Source organism: Lampetra fluviatilis, chromosome 23 (assembly GCF_964198595.1).
Source record: "Lampetra fluviatilis chromosome 23, kcLamFluv1.1, whole genome shotgun sequence".
Taxonomy (NCBI): Eukaryota; Metazoa; Chordata; class Hyperoartia; order Petromyzontiformes; family Petromyzontidae; genus Lampetra; species Lampetra fluviatilis.
Window position 1 is genome coordinate 310,497 of NC_136297.1, and position 26,489 is coordinate 336,985.

The 26,489-nt window shown below is 56.3% G+C and overlaps 1 protein-coding gene across 1 annotated transcript; it reads right to left on the reverse strand.

The window, feature by feature from the left end:
- Positions 1-9,228: 9,228 nt before the first annotated feature.
- Positions 9,229-26,085, reverse strand: STK3 (serine/threonine kinase 3). Its single transcript, XM_078866808.1, has 11 exons — positions 25,919-26,085; positions 21,880-21,960; positions 19,327-19,455; positions 17,872-17,986; positions 17,125-17,289; positions 16,275-16,442; positions 14,822-14,959; positions 13,171-13,293; positions 11,183-11,471; positions 10,359-10,531; positions 9,229-9,552 (listed from the first exon to the last, which is right to left on the reverse strand). Exons 1-11 carry the CDS (start codon positions 25,939-25,941, stop codon positions 9,394-9,396), a joined length of 1,563 nt encoding a protein of 520 aa, XP_078722934.1. The 5' UTR covers positions 25,942-26,085; the 3' UTR covers positions 9,229-9,393.
- Positions 26,086-26,489: the final 404 nt, after the last annotated feature.

A 26,489-nucleotide genomic window follows, 5' to 3' on the forward strand; every position in this document is an offset into this window, starting at 1 on the left:
TTCCCGCCATTTCTACCGACGGCACTTTTGAAAGTCCCGCCATCGCCGCAGCAGCTGCCGAGGGCGTGGCCAACCTCAACTTGGGGTCCGACATCGGCTCCGCTGGGGCTGCCGCGTCACCGCCTTCGGACGGAGCGTCACTATCTGCGCGACAGGCGATTACAGCTGCCGTTCGTGCTGACGCTCGGCCGAGTTGCGGGGACATCAAAGTGCGGGCCTCCACGGCGGTCGCTGCGCTACACCAAAGGCTGCCCCCGCTGAAGGAGTTTGTGGCTGAGGAGGGCGACTGGGGGGGATTTCAGCGGCGCTTCCTCGCGCATCAAGAGATGGCGGGGTGGTCAGACGACGAAGCCCTCTGCGCACTACCGGCGCTCCTTGACGGCGACGCCCTCGCCGCTCTTACGTCCGCATCGAGGGACAAGCGCTCTACTCTTCAGATGGCGCTGCAATTGCTGGCTGGGGTTTACGGACCCTCGGCGGAGTGTAGGCAGCGATTCTACGATCGCCAGCGGGGTGCGAAGGAGTCGCCCCTCGCCTACCGTACGAGCCTTCTGGCGCTCGCAAAGACGGCCTTCCCTCGTATGGATGACCAAGGCGTCGACGCCATGGTCACCGAGAAGATCCTTCTGCTGGCGGACGACCTGGACGTCGCTATCGTCGCGCAGGAGGACGCAGAGATGGGTTCCCTCCAAGCGGCGCGGCTCCTCCACGCCAACCTCCTGTCGCAGCGAAAGAAGGCCAGCAGGGCAGCTGCCGGCCGTACGGTGGCTGCCATCACCCCACCGATGGAGGAGGTCTACGCCGCCGACTTCCGACAGCAGCAACGGATGGGAGCACGGGCGGACCGGGATGGGTCGGCCCGCTCCGACCGCCCGTCTTCACCACCTGCGCTCCCGCGCTGCTATAACTGCGGCATCCGGGGCCACGTCGCCTCGGGGTGCCGCTCCCCTCGACAGCGGGGGACGACGCCTCGCCGGGACGCCGGCCCTCCTCCTCCTCCTCCTCCCAAGCTCCACCGACATGACCCGGCGAGTCGCGGCACCCCACATGTTTGGCCAAAGCACACACCCGTTACACATGTACACACCGCAACGAACGGGGGGCCAACATTGCACACCGTGGGGCCAACACGAACCACTATGGGGACCGAATTCGAACCCGCCCAGTGGTCCGTGTTGGCCCATCGCGTTCTAGCTGCGCCGTCGGGGTCGTCGGCCGTAGTAGGGTATATTGACGGGGTCGAAGTGCGTATCCTCGTCGATACAGGTGCGTCGGCAACCATCATTTCGGAACTAATATACAACATTCTCCCTGTCCAAAGTCGTCCCTTGCTACCGGTTAATGTCCCATTCTACACTGCTAACGGGGGCTCACTGGGTATCATGGGTCAGATTCGCGCGCAAATTTCGATCGGTGATATTAAATTGTCCGGCCCTATTTTTGTGTCCTCCTCGCTGGCGGTTCCGTGCCTGCTGGGGACGGATTTCTTGGGCAAAATGCCGATTCGGATTATGATTAATCAGGGTTGCATTGAACTCCCGTCGGGACGGCGGATGGCGTTTTTGCCTTCCCCTACTACGGATCGCTCGGCGTTCGCGACGGTACCCGCGTTTGTAGTTCAGACGGTTCGCGTGCCACCGGGGGCACAAATGTTGGTGCCCCTAAAGCTTCGTAGGCCCTTCGCTAAGGGTGTTGGGGACCAGGGTGTCCTGCTGGGGCCATCTAGGGCTGGGGTTAGCGGGCCGCATTTGATTCCCGCTCAGACCATTGTAAGGGGGGACGGGGACCCCTTCATCGCGGTCCTCAATGTGGGGTCGCAGGCCGTGGTAATTCCCCAAGGGACCGTGCTTGCTCACGCAACGCCGGTGCCCTGTGAGGAGTCTGTCGCAAATCACGTGCACGCTGCCACTCTGCCGACTCCACATTCGGACACCGATGAAGGGTGGCTTGAGGCGCTTTGTGCGGGATCGACGGACCTGTCGGATGTAGAGCGTCAAAAACTTAGGACACTGTTGCGCGAATTCGCCGATGTGTTTAGTCAAAACAAATTCGATCTGGGCTGCACCCATTTGCTGCGTCACCATATTGATACTGGTGACAGCGCGCCCATACGCCAAAATCCCTTCCGGCTGAGTCCCGCCGAGAAGGACCATGTCAAATCGGCTGTTGATGACATGTTAGCCGCCGATATCATTTCTCCCTCTACCAGCCCGTGGGGAGCACCGATCGTTCTGGTAAAGAAACAGGATGGATCGTTGCGGTTTTGCGTCGATTTTCGCCGCCTCAACAAAATTTCCGTTGCTGACGCATATCCGCTTCCCCGTATTGATGAATCGCTCGACGCCTTGGCGGGGGCGCGATTCTTCTCCACATTGGATTTGCTTTCGGGATTCTGGCAGCTTCCTCTGGACGATGAATCTAAGCCTAAAACCGCATTCCGTACGCCACATGGTCTCTTCCAATTTAACCGGTTGCCGATGGGATTACACTCGGCGCCGGCGACTTTCCAGCGATTGATGGAATTGGTTTTGGCTGGATTGCAGTGGGATTCGTGTTTAATCTATTTGGACGACGTTATCGTCTTTAGCAGAACATTTGATGAGCATCTCCAGAGGTTGCGGGCCGTTTTCCTCAAAATGCGGGCTGCTAATTTGAAATTTAAACCCCAAAAGTGTCATTTGTTGCGCGAATCGGTACGTTATTTGGGGCACATCGTAGGGCGCTCGGGTATTGCTACCGATCCCGCCAAAACGCAGTGCGTCAGCTCCTGGCCGACTCCCACCTCGGTGGGAGAGGTCAGGAGCTTTGTTGGTTTCGCGTCATACTACCGACGCTTTGTCGCGGACTTTGCCACCATTGCTAAGCCCCTGCACGCTTTGACGTCAAAGGGGGTCCGTTTCCATTGGGGACAGGAGGAGGAGGCTGCGTTCCGCTCACTTCGGGACGCTCTGATTAATGCCCCTCCCCTGGTTTATCCCGATTTTTCAAAACCCTTTGTGCTCGATACTGACGCGAGCAACACAGGAATTGGGGGCGTGCTGTCCCAGGTGGTCGAGGGCGTCAAACGGGTGGTCGCGTACGGTAGCCGAGTGTTGTCTCCAGCGGAGCAACGATATTGTGTCACGCGTCGGGAACTGCTGGCAATTGTCTACTTCATCCAGCAGTACCGGCCGTATCTGTACGGACAGTGTTTCACCGTCCGTACAGACCATTACGCCCTGCGAGTCCAACAACCATCGGGACAATTGTCTCGATGGCTGGAGGTTCTCCAGGATTTTGATTTTCAGACCACGTACCGTAAGGGCGTTCGCCACACCAACGCGGACGCCCTGTCACGCATGCCGACCACCCCCGAATGCGCATGCCTCCTGGGGTCGGGTCGGTGCAGGCATTCTGCTGAATTGCCTGTCCCGGTCTTGGCGGCTGCTGATGACGCAGCATCAATGACTAATTCTATCGCACAACAGGGTTCTGATTCCCTGTTGGGGTTGCCTGCTACGGAATGGGGCCGGTTGCAAATGGAAGATACTTCCCTCCTTGCGTTGCGCCGCCGCGTCAGGGACCGGGGGCGGGGGAGGGGTGATGCCGACGCATGGGAAATGCTCGGTGGGTTGTTAATGCATTGGGACGGGAAATCCCATCGCCACCGGCTGGTGGTCCCTTCGGGGTTACGGGGTAGGGTGGTGTGGGCCGCTCACGAGCGCCTCCTCCACCTGGGTACCCAAAAGACCCTGGCCTTGCTCCAACTTGATTTCTTTTGGCCGGGCATGACAAGGGATGTCGGGGATCTATTAGGATCGTGCCCTAGATGTGCGCAGCGCAAACCACCAGCGAAGGAGTCGAACCCGCCCCTGCAATCTATCAGGGTTTCCCGGGTGAACGAACTCGTCGCGCTGGACATTCTAGGACCGTTCCCCGCCACCCCCAGGGGAAATAGGTATTTGCTAACCGGGGTTGAATATTTCACGCGCTGGCCTATGGCCTGGCCCCTGGCCAACCAGTCGGCGGCAGCCATCGTGGAGGCCTTTGTCCAGGGATACGTCCTTGACAAAGGTGCTCCCGAGAGGCTGCTGACCGACCAGGGTAAAAATTTTTCAAGCAAATTGCTCAAACAGGTCTGTGAGATCCTTGGCACTAAAAAGATTCGCACCTCTCCATATCACCCACAAACCGACGGGATGGTCGAGCGGTTGCATCGTACCATCACGTCGATGTTGTCGCAGCACGTTTCTGACTCACAGACGGATTGGGATTTGAAAATTCAGGGGGTCCTGTCAGCATACCGGTTGGCCCCCCATGCTGCGACGGGATTTTCCCCCTTTTTCTTTATGTATGGCCGCGAACCGGAGCCACCTGTTCAGGCCCAACTGCAGATCCCGGCGCCGCAGGGAAAAACTCAATTGGCCGAACATGTTAAATTCAACCTGGAAAAATTAACGGAGGCACGGGACGCTGCCATGCAGAATTCTGCCAGGCGGCAGAGGGCTAATGAGCGCCTCAGAATGGGTCGCGCGCATGTGATACAGTGGAAGCCGGGGGACAGGGCATGGTTGCACTGTCCCCAGGTACCGCTCGCGTCCTCCTCTAAACTGCTGCGACCGTGGCGGGGTCCCGTCGAGGTGGTTGAGGTCCTGAGACCTCAGTGCGTGCGCATTCAATGGGGGAGGCGCCGGTGGTTTGTACACCCCTCCAGGCTAAAACCCTTCGTTGCGGTGCGAGATCCCACTACACACGCGCGTGGCCAAACATGTGGGGGGGCGTCCGACTCAGAGGGGTCTTCTCCGTTGCTCCCGCCTAACGTGCTGCCGGCTGTCCCACCCCCAGGTGCACCGGGAGTGATGGGCTCACGCCCGACGACCCCCGCAGGTGATGCTGAGGGTCTTGCGACGTCGGCAACAGACTCGCTCTGTGATGAACACCTGCCGGCCGACGACCTGCCGGCCGACGGCCTGCCGGCCGGGCCTGTCCCGTGTGACGGGCCTGCGGCGAGGACGCGCGCAAAAATGCGCAAACTCTTGTGAAAAAAAAAAAGAAGAAAAAAAAATAATTTTTTTTATTTTTTTTGCATCTTTTGTGGGTTCTCTTTCCGGTGTACATTCGCATGTTGTGCTCACGGTGTGGGGCGTCCGTGCTGTGTTCCCGGCACGTGCCTCGTTGCGTTGTACGATTATTGGGCGTGCTGTGTGTTGTGTGTGTTGTGTGTGTTGTGTGTGTTCTGTGGGTGCTGGGGGGGGACTCCAGGAAAAGAAACACGTGTATATACGCTCGTCCTACGGTTTTCGTATTTATTCGCGGGGGGTTCGTCGGGTTATTTTTCCTTCCTGTTGTTCTTCTCGTTGCGTTATTGTTGAAAAAAAATGAGGCACACGCTGGGGGATCGAGGGCTGAATAAACTCTTATTGTCAATGTTGCAGCCGGGACGGCTGCGAGCTGTACAGGGGGGGGGGTGATGTAGGGGTCTTACGGAGGAAATATGTGTAGAGCTGATATGTATGGGATCCTACGGGAAACTAGCACAGTGGGCGGGGCTACGTCAGTGCACGGGCAGGTGCCCTCTACGACGTCCGCGCTTCGGACGTTACGATCCCCCGGGGCCCCACCCCTCAGGGAGGGGGATGTATAAAAGGGGAATGTATCGGGGGGCTCGAGAGAGAGTTGGGTTAGCTAAGAAGAGAAGACGGAAGACGTCCTAGATAGAGCCCTGGTCTCCCCCTGGTACGCCGTCCTTGTCAGGACCGCGCAGGCTCGAGCCAGTGGCGTGGTGCCAGAGCCAGAGCCAGTGCTGGTCTGGACTGAGTACCGGGCCCGACTGACCAGTGTCGGGCCAAGATAGCCTCCCCTAGTCCACGAGAGGAGGACTCTGAGGCAGGCTAGGGTTAGCTAGGAGGTGTGTCTTCAGATAGACGGGTGAGGGGGCCAATACCCCCTCAAGTGTGTATGTCACAACGTTTGGTGTAATAAACCTCAGTGTGCCTCAACCCCGGGTGTCGACCTGTATTCGACGGTACTACACCTGTACTTTGCACTCCCCTCGTGTCTGCATCGTGCTTCACAGCTCATCGGATTCCCCCTGCAGTATAAATACTGCAGATTCTGATTCTGTACAAAGTAGCGAGTGGCGTGGCGAAAGCTTGGGAGAAGACATTCCCAACGCACGGGCGAAGACCGGAAAACCGTGCTGGGAAACCTGGAGTGGGGAAAAAAGAAACGTTCCTTGAGAGGTGTCACGTGACCACCGAGGCGTCACATGGCTGCGGGATGTCACGTGACCGCGAGACGTCACGTGACCGCGAGACGTCACGTGACCGCGAGACGTCACGTGACCGCGAGACGTCACACGGCACCGTGCCCAATCTAAGAACAGCTGAGTTTGTTAAAGGAGCAGAATCGGATTTGACAAAAACAAAATATTTATTTAAATGATAGAAGATAACAAAATAGATGGTGCTCATTCATCGCGTTGCCATCAGGAAGCAGTAGCAGAGAAGGATAACCGAGCAATATCAACGACGGTCATGAAGACAGTGACGATGACGATTACGAGTCAAGATAATGACGACGACGATGACAATGAGGACGGCGATGACAGTAATGATGAACACGATGGTGCGGTGACTGATGATGAAAATTAAGAAAACTTTGCATGACAATAACGATGCAGATGACTTAACGGTGGCAATGGTGGCGACGATGAAGACTGCGCATTCACCGCGCGGGGTCCGCTCCTCCGCCCTTGCCGCCCACGCCTGCCGCGAGGTTTATTCACGGCGGAGGAGCGCCCCCCCCCCCCCCAAGTGGTCACGAGCCAGACGCCAATTCAAAAAAGCAAAGAAAGACCACGGGACAGCGACTCCGCCATCCCACCCAGCCCCATCCAGCCCCCAGTGGGGCGATTCTCCACGAGGAAGCGGAGCCCGACAAAGATTACACGCGATGGATATTCACACTAACATCGCGGAGTGGTTAAATAACCACCACGAGCGGCACAGCACCCAGCGCACGGCTCCACGATGCATGACCCCCCCCCCCCACCCCAAAACCACCCGACCATTCCACCCCAACGGACCAAGCGAGCGACTCGCTGCTCCACCGGCAAGCGAGCAACCACAGACCGACCTCCCCCCCAGCCGGCTGGTAAGCGACCGTCAACCCATCGACGTCGAGACGTCATTGCGGGGAAAGCCGCCTCCATCCTCCATCCCTCCCTTCATCTCCGGCTGGGGCGAGCGAGTGGGCAAGATATCCGTCAGAATCTTCATTTGTAGACTGGAGGAATCCGATGGGCTAAGCAGCTCTTTTACACACAGACACACGTCCAGCAGCGAGCGAGCGAGCGAACTAGCGACCACGCGGCTACCACCGCCGCTGCGCCAGCAGCAGAAGCGAGGCACGGCTGGCATGATGGTGGCGCTCGCTCGCTGGCGGAACCACGAGGTGCGGTGGGAGACGTTCATCGTCGCACCTTTGCAGGGAACGCAACCCCCACGTAAACCCTGGGGGGGGGGGGATTATTGCACAGTGTCTATTGTATTGCTCGTTGCTGTAACGTCCTGACCCCGTGCTTCTACTGGACAGCAGAGAAAAAGCTTTATATCTCATCTGATTCCTCCTCCAGTCTGAATATTCTGATTCGAACGTTGCGGGGTTTGTTCCCAGGGTGCCGCCAGTTACTGCGGCTCGGCCCCTCTCCTCCGCAAGATTCGTACACCCGGGAAAGCGTCGCCGAGTCTCAAAGACTTTTGCCGGGAGGGGTCCTGCCAAGTAATTTTGTAGAGGTGGAAGGGGGCGGCGATGTCGCTGCTGTGCGCGTGCGATCCCAAGCGAGCGAACGAGAGAGTGATCTTTCACCACTGGGATGTGTACACCCCCACACCAGTCACACCGTTGCGCATCGTTTTAGACCCCGGAGGAAATCCCATGCACGACATGGGCATAGCTGTCAGCCCATACGGTTTACCCTGTATTCTTCTACAGGGAAATTGAGTTGTTTCGGGTCCATATGGCATTACAGCCTTTTCAACATTAAAAATAATGTCGATTTATTTGTGTTTCTCTCCTTGTGATTGGACTTTGTAGGATGAACGTTGAGATTTATAAGGGGCACGGGGTGACCAATAAGGTCTGAGTTGGTCTGTAATAAGGTAGGGCTCCGATAAGGGGTTGACAGATATGCATGGGGAAGAGAAGCAACACACAGACTCCAAGTACACACAGCGCCGCCCCGAGTTGGGAATCGAACCCGGACCCCCTTTGCCGCCTCGTTGCGCCATCGGGCGTCATCGTCAGTCTCATTATCATCATTACCTCCATTGCCCGGGGTCAAACTCCCACATCGGGGAGTCGGATGGCTCAGGGTCACGGGCGCTGGCGATCCCCTGCGGGAACGCCGTCCCCTCCCGCGCACGGTGGTCAGGAGATGTTAACTCCCTCGCCTGGTACGCAGGAGGTGGTGGGTTGGATCCTGACCCTGACGATGCCTGCTGCTGCTGTATATTTGGAGTTTGCTTGCCTATCTCTCTCTCCCCATCGTGGTCACGTGGATTCTTTCCTCCGGCTCCTCCGATTGGTCCCTCTCCTCCACATCGAGAATCGACGCATCACGCGTGTGTTTTGAGAGTATTTGGATGTCGCTATAAATTTTCACGCGACGATGATGATTAGGATATCGGCCACTTTCGTGGAGCCGTCGCTTCCTAAAGAGAGCCACGGAAAGCTCAGCTGCGGGCCTCACCTGGTGGTCAGGTAGAATAAAATGAAAACGAAGTTTACTGCGAGGGGCGGCGAGCGCAGCCGCCGAGCGGAGCCGGGTGGACACCCCCGAGGGGAAAGGGGGGTGGAGGTTCAAAGATAAACAAAAACACGGCGAGCAAAACTAAATAAATAAAGAAAACAGACGTACAGAGCAAACACAGGAAGACCGACGATGACGACGATGGTGACGATGGTGACGACAATGGTGACGACGGTGACGACGATGACGATGATGACGACGGTGACGTTGTGGCCTCTCGAGGCACAAAGGATGTGGGTCAGGAACGTTTTTTCCTTCCTCCCACCCACGGATCGACCGACCGACTGCTGCGCCACCGCCGCTTGCTGCACCAAGGCCACTCGAGAAACACCGGCACCGGATGCCGGCACGCAGATTGGCACGGCCGCCACCGCCACCGCGCCGGGGTCCGGAGAGGAGAGATGGCGGGGGGGTGGAGTAGGAGGATGGGGGGGGGCGGCAGAGGCCAGGGGTCAAAGGGGAGTCGTGCTCCAACGATGATGCAGCAGGAGAGTCTGTCGTCGGCGAGACTTCCAGGGCGAGCGGGCGGGCAATTACGCCTGGAAGGCGCCAAGGACGAGGGCAGGGGCAGGGGGGAGGCTGATCGGCGCGGGGGGGGGGGCTTAGAAGTTCTGCTGGCGACGCTTCTTGGCATCGATGGCGTCCAAAATGGGCTGCCGCTTGGCCTGGTAGCGGAGGCGCAGCTCCTCGATCTCCCGCTCCATCATCGGGTCGAGCGCCGACAGTCGTGCCTGCAGCTCCTCGTAGCTCATCACCTTCAGCTGCGGAGCGCCATATCGGCCGCACAGCATGCGCGGGGATGACGAGGAGGTGGACGAGGTAGAGGACGATGAGGTGGAGACGATGGAGAGGTCAGCGATGTCGGCGGCGGTCGACGATGCAAGGGGTGGGGTGGGGGGACGATCAGAGGCGCATGAGCAGCAGGACAAGAGAAGCAGCGTAGCGGTGACATCGGCGGTCAGTGACAGCAGCAGCAGTGTCAACACCACCACCAGCAGCAGGGGCAGCATCAACACCAGCATCATTGTCGTCATCATCATCAACACCACCAGCATCGTCATCAACACCAGCATCATCGTCAGCATCATCACCACCAGCACCATCATCATCATCGTGTAGACATGAGTGTATCTGTGCCCGCGTGTCTGCGTGCCTCTACGCCCGTGTGTGTGCGTGTCTGCGCCCGCGCGTGTCTGTACGCCCGCGTGTGCATGTCTGTGCCCGCGCGCGTCTGTGCCCCCGCGTGTCTACGTGCCTCTACGCCCGTGTGTGTGCATGTCTGTGCCCGCGCGTGTCTGTGCCTCCGCGTGTCTGCGTGCCTCTACGCCCGTGTGTGTGCATGTCTGTGCCCGCGCGTGTCTGTGCCTCCGCGTGTCTGCGTGCCTCTACGCCCGTGTGTGTGCGTGTCTGCGCCCGCGCGTGTCTGTGCCTCCGCGTGTCTGCGTGCCTCTACGCCCGCGTGTGCATGTCTGTGCCCCCGCGCATGTCTGTGCCCCCGCGCGTGTCTGTGCCTCCGCGTGTCTGCTTGTCTGCGTGCGCCTAAGCTTGCGCGTCAGTGCGGACGTACGAAGTCGAAGTCTCCGTCCGTTGGGATGCGGAAGTCGGCGTGGGGCCCGCTGGCCTTGCGCCCGTTGCTGGCCGCCCCCCCCGAGCCCGGCCCAGATTTGTTCTCCCGGTCCTTCGCCTCGAAGTACTCCATGAAGGAGGGGCGCTGTGTGCGGTGGTCCGGCGTGTCTATGCCTGGCCGGATAATCACATAACACCACCATCACCACCACGACCACCATCACAACCACCATGATCAACCACACACCTGCACCACCACAACAATAACCAACTAGCACCACTATAACAACCACCACAACAACCACACACCACACCAACAACCACACACCATCACCACCATGACCGCAACCAACCCACACCACCAACCCACACAAAGATCCCCCGTATAGCCTTATCAGACTGTAGGGGCAAGTGCCCTTAGCGAATAGCACCTACGTACATCGGTACGGTATACGAGGGGGTGGGTGGCCAGTACCCCGCCTGGCCGCCTTTGTCTCCCCAGTGGCGATGTTTACACACCGCACCAGGTACTCATTTGAGGCCGAGTTGACCTACCGGAGGCCCAGGAACGATTCAGATAATCGTCACCGGTGTTGGCCGTGAGTGGTAATCTAACCTGGGTCGCCGAGTTCGCAGCACAGCACAGCGCTAACCGCTACACCACCGTTCCCCACCACCGTCAACACAGCCACCACGGTCGTCACCACCACCACCAAAGACAAAGATCCCCTGTGTAGTCTTTAGCAGACTGTTGGGGCAAGTGCTGTTTGCGACCACCACTACCTCCACCACGGCCGCCCCTCCCCCCCCCCCCCCGGGGCTCACTCTTCATGGTGCCGTCGACGACCTCGCCATCACCGTCGTCGTCGTCTCCGTCGCGGCCTTCCTCTTCCTCGTCGCCGTCCTCGCTGCTGTTGATGACCATGGTGCCCAGGTCGGAGCCCAGCATGGTAGCGGCGTCGCCACCGGCGTGGGAGATGATCATGGTGCGGGCGCCATCGCTCAGCGCCGTCGTGCCGCCCACCCTCATCGTTCTGCCGCCGCCCGCCGCCACCGTGGCATCGCTGCCGTCCTCCATGCGCAGCATCGTGCGGCTGTCCACCGCCTCCTCGTCCTGCACAACGTCGACCCGGTCCCGTCCGGTCGTCGGCCAGCGGCGTCGACAGAATAGGCAGCAAAATTGGCGGCAGCATCATCAGCATCAGCATCATCAGCATCCGCAGGAGCATCAGCAGCATCGTCGGCGGAATCAGCGGCATTGTGAGCAGCATCCTCGGGGGAATCGTCAGCATCGTCGGGGGAATCGTCATCATCATCATCAGCAGCATCATCATCAGAGGAATCAGCAGGATCGGGGGAATCGTCAGCATCATCATCAGCAGCATCATCGGAGGAATCATCAGCATCCTCGGGGGAATCGTCAGCATCGTCGGGGGAATCGTCAGCATCGTCGGGGGAATCGTCATCATCATCATCAGCAGCATCATCATCAGAGGAATCAGCAGGATCATCGGGGGAATCGTCAGCATCATCATCAGCAGCATCATCAGAGGAATCGTCAGCATCATCATCAGCAGCATCATCAGAGGAATCGTCAGCATCATCGGGGGAATCATCAGCATCATCATCATCAGCAGCATCATCGGAGGAATCATCAGCATCATCAGGGGAATCATCAGCATCGTCGGGGGAATCGTCAGCATCATCATCAGCAGCATCATCATCGGAGGAATCGTCAGCATCATCGGGGGAATCATCAGCATTATCGGGGGAATCATCAGCATCGTCGGGGGAATCATCATCATCATCAGCATCAGAATCGTCAGCATAATCAGGGGAATCGCCAGCATAATCAGCAGTATCATCAGCAGAATCCACATCGTCTGCATTATCGGCGTCATTGGCATAATCTGCAGCATTGGCCACATCATCATCAACAATTACGAACTTGCTTCCTTTCCTCCCTTAAAAAACCCCCATCTCTCTCCCCTAGCCCGGCATCATCATAATCCTGCTACTGCTCCTCCCTGCCCCCACTCCCCAGCTACGACCATGCCTACTCATACCCCTATCACTACCCCTGTCACTACCCCTGTCACTACCCCTGCCACTACCCCTGCCACTACCCCTGTCACTACCCCAACCCCTCCTTGACCGCTCCCCACCTTCTTCGTCACTGTCACCATGACTCCACCACTTTTAATGACAACTCCACTACTCTTTATCTCAACCAATGTCATATTTTGTACAATTTAACAATTGCTGTTATGCACCTTGGAATAAGGCGCTGCTCTATAAATCTACACGAGATGAGTTCAGGCTTTGTCTCTCCGGTGGCGATGTTTACACCGCCGCACCAGGTACTCATTTGAGGCCGACCTAGGGGAGCCCCAGGACGGGTTAAGATATTCGTCACCGATGTTGGTCGTGAGCGGGAATTGAACTCGGGTCGCTGGGGTCGCAACGCAGTGGCGCTAATCGCTACGCCAACGCTCACCCCAATCGGCACCAACACCACCGCCACCACCACTACCAGACAGCTGTGAAAAAGAGCTTCATAGCTCATCGGCTTCCTCCAGTCTGAACAAACATTCCCATTCTGACATAAACATTCCGATTCCGATCAACTCATCGGCACAGGGCAGTGGGAGAGACCAGGGCAGCGCAGGGCAGCAGGAAAACGGGGCAGCTCAATGGCTGGAAGGGTACTACAAGGCAGCGTGGGGCAGCGAGGTGGCCCAGCCACCGCCCAGCGGGGGTCATGTGGCGGAAGGGCAGCGAGGTCGCGGAGAGGTCGTGGCGAGGTCACTCACGGAGTTGTCGTCCTCCTCGTCGAGGTCGTCGTCCATCTCCTGCCTCTTCACCTTGATGGCCATTGCCTCCCCCACCAGGCTCTGCAGGATGGACACTGGCTTGGCGGCCTTGATGAAGGGGTGCTGGGGAGGGGAGGGGGGCACACGCGGCACGCTCACTCCACCTGGCTCCTCACTCTCACTCTCATCTCCATACGTCTCCCGCCTCTCCCCTCTCATCTCACTCTACTCCACGCACTCCTCCGCCTCTTATTCTACTTCCCTCCACGCACTCCCCCGCCTCTCCCCTCTCATCTCACTCTACTCCACGCACTCCCCCGCCTCTTATTCTACTTCCCTCCACGCACTCCCCCGCCTCTCCCCTCTCATCTCATTCTACTCCACGCACTCCCCCGCCTCTCATTCTACTTCCCTCTACGCACTCCCCCGCCTCTCCCCTCTCATCTCACCCCACTCCCCTCCACGCACTCTCCTACCTCTCCCCTCACTCCACTCCACTCCCTCTCTTACCTCTCCCCTCTCACCTCACTCCACGCACTCTCCTACCTCTCCCCTCTCACCTCACTCCCCTCCACGCACTCCCCCACCTCTCCCCTCTCATCTCACTCTACTCCTCTCCACGCACTCTCCTGCCTCTTCCCTCTCATCTCACTCCACTCCACGCACTCTCCGACCTCTCCCCTCTCATCTCACCCCACTCCCCTCCACGCACTCCCCCACCTCTACCCTCTCATCTCATCCCACTCCCCTCCACGCACTCCCCCGCCTCTCCCCTCTCATCTCACCCCACTCCCCTCCACGCACTCCCCTGCCTCTCCCCTCTCATCTCACTCCACTCCCCCACCTCTCCCCTCTCAACTCACTCCACTCCCCTGCACGCACTCCCCCACCTCTCCCCTCTCAACTCACTCCACTCCCCTCCACGCACTCCCCCGCCTCTCCCCTCTCATCTCACTCTACTCTACGCACTCCCCCGCCTCTTACTCTACTTCCCTCCACGCACTCCCCCACCTCTCCCCTCTCAACTCACTCCACTCCCCTCCACGCACTCCCCCGCCTCTCCCCTCTCATCTCACCCCACTCCCCTCCACGCACTCCCCCGCCTCTCCCCTCTCATCTCACTCTACTCTACGCACTCCCCCCTCTCATCTCACTCCCTTCCACGCACTCCCCCACCTCTCCCCTCTCATCTCACCCCACTCCCCTGCACGCACTCCCCCGCCTCTCCCCTCTCATCTCACTCTACTCTACGCACTCCCCCGCCTCTTACTCTACTTCCCTCCACGCACTCCCCCACCTCTCCCCTCTCATCTCACCCCACTCCCCTCCACGCACTCCCCCGCCTCTCCCCTCTCATCTCACCCCACTCCCCCGCCTCTCCCCTCTCATCTCACCCCACTCCCCTCCACGCACTCCCCCGCCTCTCCCCTCTCATCTCACTCTACTCTACGCACTCCCCCGCCTCTTACTCTACTTCCCTATACACACTCCCCCCGCCTCTCCCCTCTCATGTCACCCCACTTCCCTCCACGCACTCCCCCGCCTCTCCGCTCTCATCTCACTCCACTCGCCTCCACGCACTTTCCTGCCTCTCCCCTCTCATCTCACTCCGCTCTCTCCACTCGCTGCAGGCGGTCGCGCGCTGCGTTACCTGCAGGAGCTGCGTGGCTGTTGCGCGGTGCTCCGGGTTCTTGACGAGACACTTCCTGACAAAGTCCGTCAAGTCATCAGACCAGTTCTCGGGCTTGCGGAACGTAGGCGGGGGGTTGGTGGGGATCATAAAGATGGCCTGCGGTGCCACGCACGGGTATGCAGAATCAGAATATTTATTTATCCTGGAGGAATCCGAAGCTCTTGTCACAGATGTTCAGTGTGTAGGTGTGTATGTGGAACCTCTTTCGCACCATACGTAGCCAACTGCGCCAATCGGAGGTTAGGGGGAAGGGCAACAGCAGGGGCAGGTACAGAAATGTACAAACAAGAGAAAAAGACTCGCTGCTACAGGAGTGCAACGTATAGGAAATCTCAGCAAATCGGTAAATAAGTAATGAGATAGTGACATCTACTGGTTGAAAAAGGGAAGCATGGGTACAGGCATCATTATAAACATTATCCAATCCCCAGAAGGGAGAGGTATCTGGGCCAAAGGTGAAGGGGGCAGGGCCGGCCGACAAACTCCGAGAACCGGCTAGAAAGTTCCACAAGAGGGCGTGGCCGGAGGCGGAGTCTAGCTGCGCCTGCGGCAATATAAGCGGAGGGGGACTCGGGGTCGGTGTGTGGAGTCTTGGGTCCGGACTGCGTCGCTGCTCGCTGTCATCTCTCTCCGTTGTTCGGCCACGTGGCGGATCTCCTGTGGAGCTCCACCGTCCTCCCCAGCACGCCGTCAGCCAGCGGCGAGACCGGGAGCGGACAGGCGGAACCGCCGTGCGATCAACTGTGTGTGTAGTCCGTAGAACGTAATAGATAAGTGTGTACTTGGAGAGGAAGCCGATAACGTTGGCCTGTGCTGTGCCCGTACGTGGAATAAAGAAGAACACCCTCTACACGACGTGTCGTGGAAGTCGCTCATTACAAATATATGCAAATAGGTAGGCACAGAGGAGGGAGGTGGAGAGGGGGAGAGTGGGAGGGGGGAGTGGAGAGGGATGAGTGTGGGGAAGGGAGAGTGGAGAAGGGAGAGTGGCGAGCGAGGCAGTGGGGAGAGTGGCGAGTGAAGGGAGTGGTGAGCAAGGCAGTGGGGAGAGTGGCGAGTGGTGAGTGGAGAAGGGAGTGGTGAGCAAGGCAGTGGGGAGAGTGGTGAGTGGAGGCAAGGGGAGGGGAGAGTGGGAAGGGGGGGAGAGTGGAGAGGAATGAGTGTGGGGAAGGGAGAGTGGAGAAGGGAGAGTGGCAAGCGGGGCAGTGGAGAGAGCGGTGAGTGGAGAGTGGGGAGGGCAGTCGAGAGGATGGGGAGAGGGGAGAGTGGGGGGAGTGAGCAGGGGGGAGAGGCATGAGTGCGGGGAAGGGAGATTGGCAAGCGGGGCAGTGGGGAGAGTGCCGAGGAGGGATGAGTGGGGGAAGGGAGGAGCGGGGGGAGGGAGGAGTGGGCGAGAGGGGGGGGCACGCACCCGCATGGGGTGGATGTCGGCGTAGGGCGGCTTGCCCTCGGCCATCTCGATGGCGGTGATGCCCAGCGACCACACGTCCGCCAGGCAGTTGTAGCCGATCTCCTGGATCACTTCGGGCGCCATCCAGAACGGCGTGCCAATCACCGTGTTCCGCTTCGCCATCGTGTCCTGCGGTGACCACCGCCGCCGTCAACACCACCATCATCATCATCACCGCCACCACCACAGCCAACATCATCATCACCACCACTACCACCATCATCACCGCTAACACCACCACTGCCACAATCACCGCGACTATCACCACCATTATCACCGCCACTGCTACCGCCACCATCACTGCTACCACCACAATCACCGCCACCACCACCGTCACCACCACCACTACTATCACCAGGAACAAGAAATTGCGTATTTATTGGCTACTTGCTAACATTCCCCATTTCCGTGCTGATGCTCTTCTGCAGTGTGGCCAAGAGAGCCCCCTATTGGCAACTATCCCTTGTGCAGCAGTAGAATGCAGCAGCATTCTCGTGGGCATTAGTCAGCCACTAGAGGGCGATGATGATGCGTGACAATCATATCACCACATCCCATATCGCTCATACCAATGACACAGGCCGTAGTTTCTGTTCCTAGTGTGGAGGGGTGGCGATGTAGCGTGATGCGCGGTACCAGTGGTAGAGCTGATGTGTGGTGTGGTTGAGCTGTGGTTGTGCGCCATGCTAGAACATGGCGCGGTGTTGTGCGATTGAGCGTGGCAGTGTAACGGCGTCGTGGCGTGTGCTGCGTCGCGCGGTGTGCTGCGCTGTGTCGTAGCGGTGCGGTGGCCCGGCGCGGCGAGGCTCACCGTGAGCTGCCCGGCCACGCCGAAGTCGGCGAGCTTGGCGTGGCCCTCGGTGTTGAGCAGGATGTTGCCGGCCTTGATGTCGCGGTGGATCTTGCGCATGAAATGGAGGTACTCGAGGCCCTTGAGCGTCGCCTTCAGAATCGCGGAGATCTCGTCCTCCGTCAGCTGGAGAAGTGGGACATGGAGGGGGACACGGGGGGGGGGGGGGGATACGGAGGGGGACACGGGGGGGGGGGTCACACGGGAGAAGCACATGAGGGGGGACACAGGCACGGCGTGAGTGACGAGTGACCCCCGGGGACAACCCGAGACGCACGCCCACACGCACGCAGGACAACCCCATCGACACACGCGCACAAACACAGGAAGGCGCACGCACACGCAGGGTAGACATGGAGACGCGCACGTAAACGCACATGGACAAACGAAGACCCGACGATGATGCGGATAACGATGATGATGACAATCACACCAACAATAATGATGCTGAGGATGATCATGCTAACAACGATGATGATGCTGATAATAATCAGGCAAACAACGATTGTGATGATGATGACGTTCACAATGATGATCAGGCTAAGAATGATGATGCTTACCACACTAACAATAATGCTGACGATGATCACACTAACAATGATGCCAATAACGATGATGACAATGACAAATCATCACCGCGCTAACAACAACGACGACGCCGACGCTAACGATGACGACATAACGAGGGCACCGCTCCGCCGTTCCCACCGTCTTGTTGCGCAGGCGGATGATGTCAGAGACGGAGCCGGCTCCGCAGTACTCCATCACGATCCACAGGTCGGTGTTCTTGAAGTAGCTGCCGTAGTACTTGACCACGTGGGGGCTGCGAGGACGGAGCGGCGTGAGCGCGTGTCGGGGGTGGGTGGTTGGTGGGGGGTTGGTGGGGGGGGGTTGGTGAGGGGTGGAACAGAAACTCCGCAGACAACAACCCCGGCAGGGCTGAGTGCCCCAGGGTTGAGAGATTTGGGCTCTCTCCGCCGCCACCCAAGTGGGCAGCATGAGAATGTTCATACGGGGAGGGAAGGATGCGGTGGGGGGGGGTGAAGATTTACTATTTTACTATTTAACTCAACAATTGTTTATTTACATGAAGGGACAAAGGGGGATGGAGGTAGTGGGGGAAGGAAGGAGAGGGGAATAGGGGTCAGCTGATTTTGTTTTAAACCCAGGGGAGAGAACTCGGGAGGTCAGGATCAGGATCCGAGTCTCGTTCGTGAGAGAGAGGGAGGGAGAGAGTGGAACCCGGCGGGAAAGGTCACCGCCAAACTACCGAAAGCAACAACAAATAATACTGGTAAAAAAAGGTAACAGCGACGGTGCGAAATAGAAATCGGGGGGGGGCAAATTGACCGCGCCACGCAATACGCCGAAAAATGCATCGCACAAACGCGACGACAAGGAATGCATTCCCAACGTAAGCGAGAGTCACGCTCTGGCAGAATAATTTTGTTCAAACATATCAAAGGTACAGGGCACAACACCCACCGGTTCACGGCCTCTGCCCCCCACCCCCCATGGAGATACGCTCCCGAAAACAAGGGGGTGGGGATCACAAGGACGTGAATCGAAGTGAAGGAGATGGGATGGAGGATAGTGGCGCAGAACCTCCGACTACTGCTACTTCTCGGAGCAGCAATCGTCGGTACTACAGAGGTTGCTCGGTAAGCCATAGTGCATCGACACTGTACAACCACCGGTGTGCAAATTACGTGCATAATATTGATATAGAGTAGGACCCCCGTCCTCCTAACGATGGTAATTGGTAACCACGAGACCGGTCCGTTCAGCGATTTGGTCGTTAAGCGATTTGGTCGTTCAGCGATTTGGTCGTTAAGCGATTTGGTCGTTAAGCAAGTATAGGAAGTGCACGTTGAAGGCTGAATTCGTTCCGAAAGTTACCCCCTTTTTCACCCCAAAAATGTACTTAATAATATTTAGACAATTGACATTAATGCATGAAGATACTAACAACAGCCCGGCACAAGAGGTGCGGGGATGAGTGGGTGGTTGAGTGGGTGAGTGCACGTTTAACTTCTATTGCACCGTACGTAGCCAACCGTGCTAATCACAGGTGCGGTGCTGTGCGAAGCGAGCGAGCCAGCGAGTGATCAGTGAGTGAGCGAATGAGTCAGCAAGTGAGCGCAACGCAAGCACGGGCAGCACCTGTCGCACTGCTGCATGATGGAGATCTCTTTGATGATCTCCTGCAGGTCGGACTCCACGGGCACCTGCTTGATGGCCACCACCTGGCCCGACTCCTTGTGCATCGCCTTGAACACGCTGCCATAGGAGCTGTGCGTCCATACACAGAAACAACAACAGAGAAAGGGTTACCAGACTGCTGGAGGCAAGTGCTGTTAGCGAGCAGCACGTATGAACGCCGGGCACTGTGGCACACGACGGGGGTGGGCGGCCAGCACCACGCCCGGCCGCCTTTGTCTCCCTAAGTGCCGATGCTTACACACCGCACCAGGTACTCGTTTGAGCCCGAGTCGACCTAGGGGAGGCCCAGGACCAGTTCAGATAAAAGTCAATGGTGTTGGGCGTGAGCAGGTATCTCGGCTCGTCGGGTTCGTAGCGCAGTGCTTTAACCGCTGCACTACCGCTCCCCACAACACACACAATCACACAGAACACAGGCAACACAGCTGGTGCATCTACCGGTCATCTCGGTCAGCCAACCCATGGTACCTGCTGGGTCCGTCCCGTGACCTCCCGTCAGCGAGCCTTCGACACTTCATGTGGCCTCAAAGCACAGGTGCCGTGGTGACGTCACCGTCACACAGTGGCGAATGGCTGGGGTATTGGTATTTATTATTGAGTTTAGTTCATTGTAATCTCTCCTCTGGTCTCCTGCCACAGCTAAACCAAATGCGACTGCGACTGGCGTCGGTCCAAACATCCCAACGCCGGATACCGGTCAGCTTTTTGCCATTGGCAAAACACCGACGCGCCGGTCGTTATGCAATGCCCAGTTACCGAGATGTGTGCACTGGGGGGGGGGGGGGGCTAGGGGGGGGCAGGGGGGGGCGGTTTCCACTCGTGGTGGCGGCTGGAGCTCAATAGAGTGGACGCATCTGTGGAGGGAAAAATAAAGAGCTTAAGAGCTCTTCGGATTTCTGCAGGAATAAAATAAAGGATTCCGATTCTGGGGAGCTGGGAGCTCTGGCGTTCGCCTTGGCACGGGAGTTTCACCTGTCTTTATTTATTTATTTACCAGGTAAGACCCCACCACTGAGCTACGTAGCTCTTTTCCAGAAGCGTGACCTGGCCACCACAAATGATAGCTCAACGAAGTGGGCTTATCATCATCATCATCGCGTGGAAATTTATAGCGGCAGCCAAATATACTCTTAAACACGTGACGTTGACTCTTAATGGAGGGAAAAACCGGAGCACCCGGAGAAAAATCCATGTAACCATGGGAAGAGAGAAAGAGATCCGTAAACTCCAAATATACAGCAGGCGTCAGTGTCGGTATCGAACTCAAGACCTCCTGTATACCAGGCGAGTCAACATCTCGCGCCGCAGGGCATCCTTATCTCTACTAACGACCAGCGCTCCAGATAAGGTTTGCAGCGCTTGAGTAATTGTCCCTCCGATTTCAACACTGCGAGTTAAATGTATTAACGATGTACGAGCCTTAACTGGAGCCTCATATTTTTACTTCAAAGTTACTCTTAATTGATTGACAAAAAACGTTGCCTTTTAATAAAAAGACAAAAGGGCTCAATAACATTAAATGTTTCTCAAAGTGAACCTTAAAATTATATATTATTCCAGCAGTGGCTTATGACGATGAAGGTATGTTGGTGTGCGTGTGTCATTGTGAGACGGAGGCTCATGAAGGATGCTCGAGGGCAGTGCCAAGCTAGGTGTACTTTGAGGCTATAGGGCAGCTGGAGGCTTTCGCTCTGCAACAAACAGCGGAGGGCAGAGGAGCGACGCTCACAACAACGAGTGGAGCGCCGGGCAGCTAAAACTCAGCAAGGTGGCATAGTGGGGATCACAGCGGGTGCATCTGCCAGTCACCTCAGTCAGTCAGCCCATAACACCAGGGTTTATCCCCTGGCCTCCTACCAGCGAACCTTCGACACGTCACGTGATGACTTAAAAGTGCACTTAACCTGGCGCAATTACTGTGGCGACGTCACTACTCATTCCCGCTTCGAGACGTCTGCAAGTAGCAGGACGGTGGATGTCCCCGTTCACCGCTGAATCTCGGAACGCGTGAGCGGCTTGGGGTTCATTTTATTTAGAGAGGCGCAGTAGTCACGCCGATGTTCTTAATTAACAATGTTACTCACTGCAGAGAAACGCAGCGACACAACCGCCGCCACTCTACGATAGCCGTCAGCCAAACTGTGTCACGCACGGCCCCTCCTGCATGGCCTTGTGGGAGCCTCGGCACCGATAACGTGATTTTATTTTAGTTTTTTTTCTTCTTCCGGTTCCGTCTCTGAAGGGGGAAAGGGGTTCAGCGCGGGATTCCTGTGTTGGCAGCGCAGGATGTGACGGCAAGGAAACGGCGGCCGTGCCCACACAGATCGCTTTCATGCACCAAGTATGCCATCGGAACGGAATTGGAAGAAGAAAAGACCGACGACGCACACGTACGTACATCGCGTACATCATCAGAATGGGTTATATGGGTTAAGTGATGGGTTGGCGGCTGCCGTGGGCCGTGGTTGTGAGACGGAGCGGGGGAGCTCTCACCCTTCTCCGAGCTTCTCGAGGATGTCGAACACTTCCTCGGGCTGCTTCGTCAGGCTGTCTTCGCTCAGCTTCTTCAGCGTGCTGCGGGAACACGACAGGGCCCAGCTCAGCGTGACAGCTCATCGTCGTCATTGCATCATCATCATCGTCGTCATCGTCGTCGTCGTCGTCGTCGTCAGCCATGGTCAACCTATTACACTGACACACACGAATGGCGAAACACAAACTCACGCATTGTCATTGCCGTCATCATCAGCCGCGGCCAACCACTAAGAAGTTCAACGTACGCACGCGACTGCTCGAAACCGACCACGCAGCATCATGAGTATGTGTGCCGAACGTCTTTCGCACCGTACGTAGCCAACCATGCCAATCTGAGGTGCGGGGTAAAGACAACAAAGTGACACTGACACACGTGACTGGGGAAACACAGACCATGCAGCAGCTCAAGGAGGTGTGTACCGTGCAGAACGCCCTCGGGGCTACAGACCGGGCCACATCATCATCACGAGCCCGATACGAGCTAAACATGCGACTCTGGTGGCAGCACATGAGAAGTCGAAGATCCCTTCCCAAGCTATCATCGTCGCTCACGATCCCGCGATGTAGCAACCGAATCTAGCACACCAAGGCGCTGGTTACATCGCTTCATCTCCCTGCTAGACGTTCTCTCAGACGTGTTCCATACCTTGGCTGCCGCTCCCGTTATTAATATTCATCCACAGTCCAACATCCCTTCTAGTGACACGGTCGTGGAATGTTAACTACCTTGCCTGGTGTAATTCGAGATAGTAGGTTCGATCCTGACCCAGACGCCTGCTGTATATTTGGAGTTTTCATGTCTCTCTACCCATGGTCGCGTGGATTTTTTTCCGGGTCCTCCGGTTTTTACCTCCACATTTAAGAATCAACATCACGCATTGAAGATTATTTGATTCCTGCTATAGAAGTATACATGATAATAAGCCACTTCGTTGAGCTATAATTTGCGATTGGCAGGGTCGCTTCTGAAAAAGAGCTACGTAGCTCAGTGGGGCCTTTCCCCGTTAAAACAAAACATTGCTTCGTTCGTAGTTTCGCGACGAGTCCTAGCCAAGCCCACTCACTTCCTTTCGTGATTATCAAATGCTTAAATATCCTTCACATTTGTACTGCGTGAAATTAAGTGACCGATTACTGTCCATGCAGATGCAGGAAGAGAAACTGAGTCTCTGCCAATACTGTTTCCACCAAGGTCCCACCAATGCCCCGCCAACATCTCAACAACTTCGCAGATATATTTAATCAATCACAAACCATATGTTCATCCAGCCATGGTCTCAGCTTTGTGAAACACCGTAAGTAAATACAGAATATACATTTACCAAAGTGTATTTCCAATTGTTGCAAGATATTTACACATTTCACTCTGTGCCACTTCATTAAACGATTTCACGAGGTTTTATTTATTTGATCAGGTAAGGCCCCACTGAGCTATGTGGCTCTTTTTCAGAAGCGACCAATCACAAATGATAGCTCAACTCAGGGGCTTATCATCATCACGTGGAAACATATAAGCAGACAATACTCTAAACGCGTGTTTCTAAACTTGGAGTGAAAAACCGGAGGACCCGGAGAAATCCACGCGACCATGGGGAGAGAGTGAGACATGAAAACTCCAAATATACAGGCATCAGTGTCGGGATCAAACCCACGACCACTTGTATACCAGGCAAGGTAGTTAACATCTCGTCACCTTGTCTCAAAGAGGTCTGTGAGAGATTGAGAGAGTCTCCTATTCGCTTACGCTCAGACTCGAACTCATCCTAGTGGTTAAGAGTGACTCCAGCCACCGGGATGAACTTAGATTAGAGTGTCGCCTATACTCGGAATCCAACTCATCCCAGGGAGCTCGGGTGCCTTCCCCTTGTTCGTGCCAGGCATTTAACCGTATGAGGCAGAATCTTAACTAACAGCTGTCACAGCCCATACGGTTTACCCCATATTCTTTTACAGGGAAATTTAGTTTTTAGGTCCATACGGCGTACAGCCGTATCAATATGGGTAAACATTTATTTTTCTCTATTTGTTTGTGTTTCTCTCCTTATGATGGGACTTTGTAGGATGAACGTTGAGATTTACAAGGGGCACGAGGTGACCAATAAGGTCTGAATTGGTCTGTAATACGGTAGGGCACTGATAAAGGGTTGACAAGTATGTTAACTACACTTCATATTAAATCAAAAGAGGAAAATGCGGGCAGGCTGCGGTGAAACTGATCGAGCCGACGACATGCAAAAGGTGCGATGGGGAAGGATATTGACATAGCGGACAACAGAACCACAAATGCTGTTGAGAAACAGCGGCATGCCTGCGTGTGTTAGAGCAGTGGCTGCAGAGCGGCGTTCTTCACTAATTTTAAGAGGCGGCGGCTACTTTGGCCGATAACGCATCAATCAGTGTGTTAGTGAGGACCGCCACAAATTTTAACCCATTGGGGGTTTGACAGCAGCACCATGAGGATAATGACGATGGGGGTGTTTTCACGTTCTGTTGTGTATTATCGGGGGGGAGGGGCGGCACTAAAGGCCACCCAGGGGCCGCCAGTGGGCCCGCAGCGGCCTTGAAACTTAGAACACTGGCCTAGAGAGTGACCGCCGTTCCTCTACCGGGTATGTGACCCATCGCAGTACCTCGAGTGCGTCAACTCGAGCTACTGGGATTGGGCTGGTGGTGGTGGGGGTGGTTAGGATTAGCTGGAGCATAAACAGAGGCACAGGGCCGCCTGTACCCAGTACCCAAATCATCTCATTTGCTAGAACGTCTATAAATAGGCTCTAATCTATACCATAGGACCTTTTTTGCAGGCATCAAAGTATACAAGAAATAGAATAGGTTTCACCCTTTCTGGCAATAAAACAGGAGGTGTTAAGATGTTCAAACACCAAATGGATTCTACCTTCTGCAAGGAATTAAGTCCTGCATTAAGCACACACAAGACTTGTGGTGAACATGCAAACCAACTCTTATAACGACGCATGGCATTGTCTTTGAAACTGATTGTCATCGTGCTGCTGTCAAATCCCCAGACACAGCAGCCTCCTTTATGGCTCAGCATCACCAGTGTAGTTAGACCAGAGCAATCTGAATCTTTACTTGTATCGGAAAAATCTGAAAGGCGATGAAGCTCTTTTCCACTCGCTTTCGCGAGAAATATTATCCATGAGGTTTTTTTTTCTCGGGTTAGATCGCGTAAATATACAAAGCGTCGTCAAAACCGCCACCACCCGACACAGCCATATTCGTAAGGGTTTATCACGTAAACAAAACGTGCCCAATTCGTTACAGCGCACACCGGTTGTGTTGGAGAGTAAATATCCACAACTTTTACAATCTGTAAATCTTTAGATTGTAAATGTTGTGGATTTACTCTCTAACACAACGGAGCCTATGGGTAGACTTGGTTGTGTGTTGAGTCTATGGGTAGTGTGAGTCGATGAGCAGTGTTAGTCTAGGTCAGTATGTATATACAGTATGTTTATACAGTATGTATATATGTAGTGTTAGTCTACAGTCAGTATGTATATACAGTATGTATATATGTATAACTTCTTTCGCGCCGCACGTAGCCAACCGTGCCAACCGGAGTCAGGTAGCCAACACCACGCCCGACCGCCTTTGTTTCCCCACTGCCAACTTTACGGGCCGCGAGCGGGAATCGAACTCGGTGGGGGGTGTTTGTATTGTTTTGACCGAGTTCGTAGCGGCTAACCACTGACGGACACACACAGGGGGAGAGGGAGATAATAAAGACACACACACAGGTGGATAGATAATAGACACACAGGGGGGGGGAGATAATAGAGACACACACGGGAGAGAGAGATGAGAGAGCGATGAGAGAGAGACACACACACAGGGGGGGGGGGGGGGGAGTAGGAGCGAGCGAGCGAGCGAGGGGTCGTCACCCAACAATTCTCAGCAATTTCCGCGCCGGGGAAGTCGCCCCGGGCGCATCGGGGCCTACTGGCGCCCAGACAGCCGAGCCGAGTCGCTCTACCTCCTCTGCCCGGGCTTGTCCATGGCTTTCTCGCGTCGTCAAGGCTGCCTCTCCTCCTCCTCGCCTCCTCCTCCTTTATTCGCTCGCCCGTGCCATCGTCTCGTCCACCTCGTCCACCGCCAAACCTCCACTTCTCTCGCTCCTCCACAGCCAAAAAAAAAAACACCCCCTTCGCCTTGAATTTCCTAACACGGATAAGCGCCTTGGACCAATGGGGCGCCGCTTTGCTGGCGCGAGGCGACGGCGCTGCGGCCAATCGCGAGCGTCCGTGGTGGGGGGGTGTGGGGGGGGGCGGGGGTTGGTGGGACCGGGGAGAGCCCGAACCGCGATGGGAAATACAAAGAGGAAGAGTTGGCCGGGCCCGGATCGATTGCTCGATCCGTTTGTCGATTACTTCCCAACGCGCTGGGTTCGATTACTGCTGCCAACCCCCCTCACCCGGTCGGTCTCGATTCGGTATCGATTTCATGAAATAATGGATTAATCGATTATCACGTCCGTGCGTTACGTATTTGAGAATCCGAATCTTTAATCCTAAAGATTTATTTTTTATGATCACAGATGTCCAGTA